This window comes from Neophocaena asiaeorientalis, unplaced genomic scaffold (genome assembly GCF_003031525.2).
Source record: "Neophocaena asiaeorientalis asiaeorientalis breed wild unplaced genomic scaffold, Neophocaena_asiaeorientalis_V1.1 scaffold479, whole genome shotgun sequence".
NCBI classification, from domain to species: Eukaryota; Metazoa; Chordata; class Mammalia; order Artiodactyla; family Phocoenidae; genus Neophocaena; species Neophocaena asiaeorientalis.
Window position 1 is genome coordinate 4479992 of NW_020173774.1, and position 9523 is coordinate 4489514.

A 9523-nucleotide genomic window follows, 5' to 3' on the forward strand; every position below is an offset into this window, starting at 1 on the left:
CCAGCACCCCTGCAGGGGCAGCCGCTGGCCGTGGCAACTCTTCCCACTCCCAGTGCCTGCATCAGCTCTTCTCCCCGCGGCCCCTCCCTGTACCCGCACCTGGCCCAGAGCCCTGCGGTGGTGGTGGCGGGGGGAGCAGGGGCCGGTCGGGCAGCAGCTCGTCGTCTGAGGTGGCGATGGTCTTGATGGCATTGTGGTAGAGCGGGGTGGAGCTGGGCATGGCGTACTTGGACATCTGGGACATCATCAGTGACAGGGGGTTCTGGGAAGGCGTGGGGTCTGGGGAGGAAGTGAATGGCAGGCTGGGGTTCATGAGGCCGCTGGGAGGGTTGGCGGGAGGCGCTGAGGAGCTGCTCCGAGGGCCGCTAGGCGGGAGGGCACCTACAGAAGTGGGGAGACAGAAAGAGCAGGGGGTGACTGGGGAGGGGAAGATGAATTTGGCTGCTCACACTGGGGGCTTAGGAAGAGGTCAGCTGCCAAATCTCCACCTGACCCCTCCAGGCACAGATGTCCCACTCAACACAGGCCCCCCACTGTCACTACAGCCCACCTGTCTCCAAGAAGTTCCTGCAGCCTCATGGCCCCAGGCAGTGGGGAGATCCCAAATATGACCCCCTTGAAATGCCTGGGAGATGAACGCGGTGCTCCCTGTGAAAGCGCACACACAGCTGCCAGCGTCTGCCCCTCGGGCAGAGCCGTCTACCTCTGGGCCCTGGCACAGGTGCCTTAACTCACTCCCCTGGCCCAGCAAGAACACCCCCACCGGGGAGGCTCCCTGCGCCAGAGGCCAGGGCCCACTTGCCCGGCCCCGTTGACTCACTCTGTTCCACGTTGCCCAGGGTGCCGGAGGAGTTCATGTTCAGGGGCGGCTGCTTGTTCTGGGGGACGCCGGGGCTGGGCATGGCTGTCTTGGGCGAGGCGACCCAGCCTGGAGAAGGCACCGCCATGGAGGGAGACTTAAGCCTGCTGGGCGAGCCGGTAGGCGAACGGACGCTGAGAGAGGAGCTGAGGACCTGGGGTGACTTGAGAGGTCCTGGCGGGTTGGCCGAAGGCAAGGGCACCATCTGTGAGGGAGTCTGGGGTGACTTGAGGTTGGCGGAGGGCGAGGTGACCAGGGGTGAGTGTACCTGGCTAAGGGTGGGCGACTTCAGATGCCCCATGCCCGGCGAGCCCATCTGATTAATACTGATGGTGAGGTCTGAAGGCCGTCTGCCCAGCCCCCGGTTTGGGGCTGAGTGCACAGCGCCGGGAGGATTGGACGCAGGAGGCAGGGGCATGTGGCTGAGCCGGGTGGTACCCACGTTTGCCATGGGCATCGAGCTCTGGTCGGGGCTGAACATGTCTTGAGCATTGCTCATTTCCTGGGGCATGGCTTGGTAGGGTCCCTGGCCCCCCGAGAAGCCCTGCTGGCCCTGGCTGGGAAACTGCGAGGGCATCTGCGGGCCGCCCATCATGCCGCCGCCGCCCTGGGCCCGCACCCGGGCCACCTCCTCGGGACTCAGGCCCTGCGGCCCCATCGCGTCCCCGGGGCCCCGCATCTTCTGCGACATCAACATCTGCTGCTGTGGGGTCATCTGCACGTTCAGGTTCATGTTCATGTTCATGTTCACGTTCATGTTCATGTTGAGGTTGCCTGGCCCCACGGGCGGGTCCACCTCCCGCAGCCCAGACTGCCCCACGGGGGGACTCAGGAGGCCCCGACCTCCACCAAACTCCATGCCCATGGGAGTGCCCGCCAGGCCCTCGCCGCCAGCTATCTGCCCGGGAAACATGGCCGGATCCATCTGCCGGTGCGCCTGCATCATCCGTTCCACCTCCATGCCCTGCCCCATGCCGCTGCCGGCCATGCCCAGGGGGCGCTGCATGCCCATCGACCGCTTCTCCAGCAGCTGGTGCCGCAGCAGCTCCTCACGAACCCGAGGGGTCATAAATCGCTCGGCTTCACCCTGCCCGCCTGGGTAGGGCACCGCGTTCTGGGCAAAATTGCCAGGCCCCCCCATAGGGGGCAAGTCTTCAGTCCAGCCCATACCCGGCCTCACAGGCCTCTGCATGGCATTCATGGGCACCTCCATGGGCATACCCTGTATGCCCCCAAACCCAGACACCCGTTGCATCTGGTTGCCTGGGAAACGGGGACCGGGGAAGGGTGGTCCACCCCGGAGCTGCATGGGATCTTGGACATCCATGGGCCCCCGCAGCTGGGCTCCCATCCCGGGGGGCCACTGATCGCCAGGCTTGCTGTGGTAGGGAGGCGGTGGTCCCCTCACCATCATGCCCCCCATGCCCATCATGTCCTGCAGTGGGCGGCCCCCATGCAGCCCGATCTGCTCCTCCTTCCGCCGTTTCTCCTCGTAGTACTCTTCCTGCAGCTTGCGCCACGCCACCTGCTCAGGTGTCAAGCTGTCCTGGCCCAGCCTCTGCATCACCATGCTCACCTGCTGCCCCATGTCCCCACCCGGGGGGTGCCCAGGCACGTCATGCTCCAGCGGGGGGCCCCCGAGGCTCTGTGTCTGCGAAATCATGGACTGCAGGGGCTCCTCGTACTTCTTCAGCCCGCTGGCCGGGGCCGTGGGTGGCTGCTGGGGGGCAGGAGGGGCTTGTGCTGGTGGTCCCCCCTCGCCTGCTCCTCCAGGGGGCCCCTTGAGGAAGGGCTCAGTCTCCCCGCTGCGGAGCAGCAGCCGTTCAATGTCTCGAAGCGTCTGGAGGGAACGCTCCCGATGCTCCAGCTGCTCCTTGGACAGGCCCTCTGAGCCCACCAGGCTCCGCTGCCCATTGCCAGTGGGGGCCTCCCCAAGCAGGGCAGGGCCGGGAGCGCTGCTGGGCTCTCCTCCAGGAGGCAGCGGGTTGTTGGCGGTGGAAGCTGTAGGGGTATTAGGGTGGGTACCCCCAGTGCCACCACCCGTGCTGGCAGCTCCCACTGAGTTGGGTGTCAGGTCCTGACTGGTGTCCTCAGGAGGTCCCTCGGAAGGCAGAGCAGGGGGGGCGCTGCCTGGGGCTGGGGGTGGCGGTGGCGGCAGTGGAGGAGGCTGGGACTGAGGGGTGCCTGTTGATGGCGTGCTCAGGGGTAGCGGTTCTGGGGTGGGTGGCACTTTGGGGGCCTGCAAGAGGACAAAGGCAGAGCACGTGACAGGTAAGGGGATGCACTGGCCAATCCGCTGCTCACAGAGCACCATGCCCAGGCCAGGTGACACACTCACCTGGTCCAGCTTGGCACGGGGCACGTTCTGCTGGTGGTAGGCGAGGATGGAGTCGGCCCGGCCCTGCAGCACTGCCTCCGCAGCCCTACACAGGAGGGTCGGGCACAGACAGCTCAGAGAGGCGGGCAGGAGGGAGCCCTCAACCTCACCCAGCCCAACCCAAGCCAACCCTGGCCCCCTGCAGGCACTCACTCAGGACCCCAGGCTGAGGGGTGCTAGGCAAACAAGGGCTGAGGCACTTACGTGTTGGCCAGGTGGGTGGTGAAGACATACACAAACTGTGAGGGAGGCTTTCCCGGGACACCCCCGCCTCCACCCCCGGGGGCGTCGGGCCGGAGGCCTGGCGGGGGCCCATGCGGGGGGCCTGGTGCGCTGCTCTCACTGAGGGGCAGTTGGGCGGCTTGGCCAGGACCCAGCTGTGGGGCCGCCATGGCTGGGTCTGCTACATTACAATCTGCACAGGAGAGGAGAGGGAAAGAGGCCCAGATTTAGAGAGGAGATCCAGTGGGGGGACAGCCGCCCACCGCCCTGCCGCTACCGTACGATCCCAGAGATGCCCAGGGACAGAGAGGCTCACTGCTTCATAGCTCGTGCCCACAGGGTCATCTGGGGCCCCAATCGGGCGTTTTCACTAGTCTAGTTTCTATACTTGCCCTAGACCTTTGAAAAGGATGGAAATTGTGCAGACCACGTGGAGAGGAGGGAGAGGGAAAACGGGACCCTTATGAATAGGCTCCCGCATGCTTGGCACCCTGACGGATGCTTACGGATGTGAGTCCATCTAATCGTCACATCCCTGGGAGGAAGCTGTCGTACACTCCACTTGTCATATACTCCACCTGACAGCCTCAGAGGGATGGCGTTACTCACCCAAGGTGACACAGCCAGGCAGTGCAGAGCCAGGGTCTGCACCAGGCAGGGGCTGCAGAGCCCCGAGCGTGGCCCTGCTCCGACCCCTCGCCGTGGTCTGTGCGTGTGTATGCACGTTGGCCAGGTGAGGGGAGAAGGCAAAGAGCTTGTACAGCTGATGATTCAAACGCTGAATGGTTTTCATTCTAGCCCTACCACTAACTGTTCTGCAACCTTATGAACAAGATGCTTCCTCTCTCTAAGCCTCAGTTCCTTCATCTGTAAAATGGAAACACTAACTCCAGCCCTGCAGGAGAGGGAGGGGCTGGTCAAAGAAATCTATTTTTACAGCAAGTTCACAACCATGTCACAAACTAAAAAACTGTTTAGAAAACAGAGAGTTACAAAAGCCTGACATACTGGGTTCACTGCCAGGGTAGACTGGCCATCCTCGGCACCGAGCGAGGTTTTGTTCCATGGTCACACAGCCCTGACTGTAAGTCCTCGCCTACAAAAGATCTACGCTTGGTCATTCGTAGGTCTAGTGAGTGGGTGGAACTTTGCCATCAAGTGCCTGGCCTGCAGACAGTAAGTGCGAGCACCTACTGCCCCAAGTTGTCTTCCTTGAGCTGGGGCAGCAGCCACCTTCCCGCAGGCCCACTGGCAGGCTCCTCTTCTTGAAGAAATCTTCTCTGACACTCCTACCTCCTTAATGGCCCTGCTCTGGACCCTGTCTCTCCAGTTTTACATAGAATAACAAAGCCAGAAGTTTGGGGGGGGAGGGGAACTTGAGAGCTGACCTCAGTGTGTGAGGGCTGCCCTGGGGAAGAGGAAGGTACACATTCAATACACAGAACTAGGACTCCTGGGGATGAGTTATGGGGAGAGAGGCAGGCTTTATTTCAATAAAATAACTTCTAGTACAATGATAACAATAAAAACTAAACACTGGGGACTTCCCTGGTGGCGCAGTGGTTAAGAATCTGCCTGCCAATGCAGGGGACGCGGGTTCGAGCCCTCGTCCGGGAAGATCCCACATGCCGCGGAGCAACTGAGCCCGTGCACCACAACTACCGAGCCTGCGCTCTAGAGCCCGCAAGCCACAACTACTGAGCCCACGTGCCACAACTACTGAAGCCCATGAGCCTAGAGCCCATGCTCCGCAACAAGAGAAGCCACCACAATGAGAAGCCCGCGCACCGCAGCGAACAGTAGCCCCTGCTCACCTCAACTAGAGAAAGCCCACGTGCAGCAACAAAGACCCACTGCAGCCAGAAAAAAAAAAAAAAGCTAACACTGTTCTAAGTGTGCTACATGTCTCAACTCATTGACTCCTCACAACAATGCTAAGAGGAAAAGGTTATTTTTACAGATGAGGAAACTGAGGCCCTTTCCCAAATTTACACAGATAATAAGTGGAAGACCCAGGATATAAACCAAGGCAGTCTGACTGCAGAGTCTGTGCTCTTAACTTCTATATTATACTGCCCTACCGTCAAGAACCCTTCGAGAATCTAATGGCAATATAACTAAAACAGTAAGGGCTTGCCTTGGTATCAGGTATGGGACGTTAACAACTTCTTCTTTGATTTCCCTGTGTTTTCATGTTTCTACAATGGTACAGTCTAGTGTTATAAAAGTGAATTGAGGAGGGTCTGTCCTGGGAAGCAGTGACCACCCCCATCTATCACTGAAGGGTTTGGCCAGGGGCTTGTGGACCACCAGTGAGTCCCCTGGGGTGGGGGTGGGGGGTGGCTGGGACCAGATGACCTTGAAAGTGCCAGCCAGCTGCAGAGGCTTCAGTATTTGATCCCATACACCACCTCCACGGACATGATCTGCTCTTTCCACAAACATCTGCTGAGTCTGTTTCCTCCTCTGCCTCATAGTAACACCTACCTCACAAGGCTGTTATAAGGATTAAATAAAACAAAGTAGCAAAAAGTATCCTGCATATTTTTTTCTTCCTTCTTTCTACAGTCTGGTTTTCGACAAGTTCACAATTTAACATTCTCTGGTTAGTTTCTTACGCATTAAGTTGTTTCCCCCCACACACAGACATAAGCTTGGAGGGAAAGCATCAAATCAATGTGTATGGGCTTCCCAAGGGCAGGAGTATGTCCGTTTCTCCCCCATCACTAGTGCCAGGCCCAAATAAATGCTGATCAATGCAAGAATGAGAGGGGTGGGCATCCACCCACACCCACTCCTTGTCCTGGTGATGCGCTCCGGGCACTTGCCAGGAGTCAATTAGAGGGTAGGGAAGGGCACCAGAGACACAGGCAATGTCAGCTCACACCCAGGCTTAGCACAGCTTTGCGCAGCCGAGCCAGCTGTCCAGCTCCCAGTGATGCTGGACCCTCACCGCCCTCCCTCTAATAACCAGCAGGTGGCAGCATAGGCCAGGAATTCACGGGAGGAGGTGTAGATGTGGCCAGGAGAGGCCACCTGAGGTTCAACCTACCCCACCCTGGTCCCCAGGGAGAGGGGGCCACTGAGCACCTGGAAGGCAGCAACGGAGCTGTCACAGTGCAGGGAGGGACTGAGTCAGAGATGTGAGATGGGAGAGGAGGAGCCTGGGCTCCTGACCCTTTGCTCCCTCTTCCCAGGCTGGGCCTTCTAAAGCCCTAGATGAGGAGAGGGAAGTTCCCTCAGGGCAGCTATCCTCTGGGGGCACCATAGGCCACAGCACCGTGGCAGTGATGGGCACTCACTGTGGGTGGCCCCAACGGGCTTGTCATCCTCCTCGCTGTCCGGTCCTGAGCACCATTCGTCCCCGCTGTATGGCTGCTTCCGCTCCAGCACACAGCGACGCTTGCTCCGGGGTGCCACTTCTGCCCAGGCAGGCAGGGGTCAGCCTGAGCACCCAGAGACCCCGGGATCCTTCCCAAGCCCCGTCTCCCAGATGCCCCACCCCAGGGGGCACTGCCCCGGCCATGGTGGGCCCTTTGCCAGCCCTTGGCCCCCACCACGACACCATTTGTTTCTGATTTCTCTCTACAGCCCTGCTGCCTGCCTCCCCTCCCCCACCCAGCACCAAGCCCAGCATAATCCCCAACCACAACTGGTTCTAATTAGGGCTGGGGGGGGGAGGGGGAAACTGCTGCTCCTCTTCCAGGCCCCAGTGCCTACACCATAGCTCCCACCAGCCAGGATACCAGGAGGTTCCTGGGAAGTGTGAGGGTCTGCTCCTCACCCCAGAGCACCTCCCTCTCCCGCTCTGGGGTCTCTGGTGGGAAAGCAGGAGAGGCATGAGACTGACCGACCAGAGGCCCCATCACTCTATGTGGCCCCTCCATGGGTGGCACCTAAGGATGAGACATCTCCATCCAATCCTGAGAGAATGACCAGATGGGTGGGTATAATGGGGGTAAGAGAAACGTGTCCCAGGCATAAATGCTGGAGAGGAGTGGGGGTTGAGGATTAGGCAAGGGGGCTAGAAAGATGGTCTCCCAGTGTGAGTCTAGGGCTGTGGAAGATGCTGGGGTCTTGGGGATCAGGAAATGGGATACCTTTGGCCTCCGAATCCAGGGACGGTGTCCCAGCCTCTCGCTGCTCTCCGGAGTCCACAGACACGCTCCGCTCCCTCTTCACTTTGCCCTTGAGCGAGCTGAAAGGGGGCACCCCTGCCTGGGGGTTCTTCAGACTTGAGTTGCTAGGTGAGATCTGGTTGGCCTTGGCCCCATGGTTCCCCGCCCCCACGCCCTTCGAGCCCAGGTTGCAGGTGGGTCCTTGGTTCACATTCTGGTGCTGGGATTGGGCCCCGCCATTCCCTGTCTTGCCATGATTGGTCAACTTATTTTCTGGGTGCATTGGCTTGGCTGGGGCAGGGGGGCAGTGGCCGCGGGGGGACAGTGGCGGGCTCCCTGGAGCTTCTCTCCTCCTAGGGTGGGGTAACCTGGAGAAGGTGGAAGAGACATGAAAAGTTAATCCTGCTAGGGGTGTAGCATGCCTGGATTTTAATCGCCCCATCCTGCCTCACCTAGTGGTAGGGGAGGTGGGGGCTGAGTGGCATCTTAAGACCACCAGCTATCCCCTACCCCCCTCCACGGCTCCTCAGAGAAGGGCTGATTCCCCTCTCCACCTTGGGCAGTGAAGATGGGGCAACCCCCTCCACCCTCCAATCCCCACAATTCAAACAAAAACCAGGGCCTCACATTGGCAGAATCCAACCCACCCCCAGCCCCCGGCATCCAACAGACTGCAAGCCTCCATGGCAACCCCCCTCCACTAGCACCTGGCCAACACTTAAGCATCCTCTTGTCAAGGGTTTGCCGTCTTCAGACTCTTTCCAAGGTCCCCAACCTCAACTGCCATATGTGTCCCAACACCAGCATGGAAGGGGCACAGGACCTGAGGGTCACTGCTCCTGCCCCAGCCCCATTCCCCTGGGGAAGTGGGGAAAAGCACACCAGAGAGTGGTACCCACTGGTCCAGACAGCTCCCCAGAGCAGGAGGGGAATGCCTCAAGGGGGTCTACTAGTATGCCTGGCCAGCAGGCAGGAGCAGGAAAAAAAATGGGGAGGGGACTGGTGTGCAAAGCAGACTGAAGCCAAGGATTCCTGCAGCCTAGGCTGCGGGCCCTTTAAGCTCCAGCCCGCTCCCCCCACCGCCTCCCCCTCCCCGGAGACCTATTAATAGCCGCTGGAAAGATCACATCACGGGAGAGGATATTTATCCCCCCTCATTCCACACCAGCTCAGATTTATTTCAGCTCTGCTGTCCTGCTGCTGCCGCCTGGCCCTGTCTGCCGGCTTCTCCTGGAGAAGGGGAGGGAGGCAGGCACCGCCCCTCCCTCCAGCTCCCACCCCCAGCTAGACTGAGGCCAGAGGGCGCCATCGGACCCGACAGTGGGGTGGGCAGGGGTCTGCTCAAACCGTTTTTAAGAGGAAAGGGCTGGAAGGGACTAGAACAGCAGGCTTAGCTGGTTGCCATTCCCCTCTGTCCCCTGGGCCCAGGCACTAAAGCTGTGGGCTCCTGCCTCGGGGCAGGCCTTCCCATTCTGACCCCCCTTTAGCCCGCCGGTGGCCTGGAAGCCAGGTACTCAGGGGGTCTCGCTCTCCAAGCCTGCACAGTTCAGTCCCATCACCACTGGGCCCTTCCCTTCCCCTCACTCCACACACATATCCCGCCCTCCGCGACACCCACACACCTTGTCTTGTTAGCCAGGATCCTCATGGTTCCCACACACAGTGGGGCTACGGCCCCTGTGCGTGCCCAGGGCCCAGCCAGGTACTCGGTACTGGAGCAGGGACTGCAGCAACAAGCCCCAAAGAGAAAACTTGTGACTTGGGGAGGGGGTGTGAGAAGGGGAGGGGAGACGGGAGGACCCAACAGCCCTGGGACTAGGGAACTGGGCAGGGTAGGGTGTGAATGGCAAGGAAGGATTACTAGTCGGGGTCTGGATCCTAGTGGCCGCTCCTATCCCCATTCCTCCCGCACCTTACCCTCAGGGAGCTTGCAGTCTCTAGCAAGGC

General features: G+C 60.3%; 1 protein-coding gene across 4 annotated transcripts in view; it reads right to left on the reverse strand.

Annotated features, from left to right (window-relative positions):
- BCL9L (BCL9 like) overlaps positions 1–9523 on the reverse strand; it is a 26129-nt gene that overhangs the window by 1535 nt on the left and 15071 nt on the right. For 3 of the 4 annotated variants that reach the window (XM_024751666.1, XM_024751665.1, XM_024751668.1), the window contains 7 exons: positions 9199–9300; positions 7559–7944; positions 6761–6880; positions 3441–3651; positions 3198–3282; positions 821–3098; positions 100–381 (listed from right to left, as the gene is read on the reverse strand). In XM_024751666.1, coding sequence (XP_024607434.1) covers positions 100–381; positions 821–3098; positions 3198–3282; positions 3441–3651; positions 6761–6880; positions 7559–7944; positions 9199–9224 — 3388 coding nt within the window. In that variant the 5' untranslated portion in view covers positions 9225–9300. The remainder of the gene's footprint in view (positions 1–99; positions 382–820; positions 3099–3197; positions 3283–3440; positions 3652–6760; positions 6881–7558; positions 7945–9198; positions 9301–9523) is intronic. The other variant, XM_024751667.1, reaches the window with a different exon arrangement.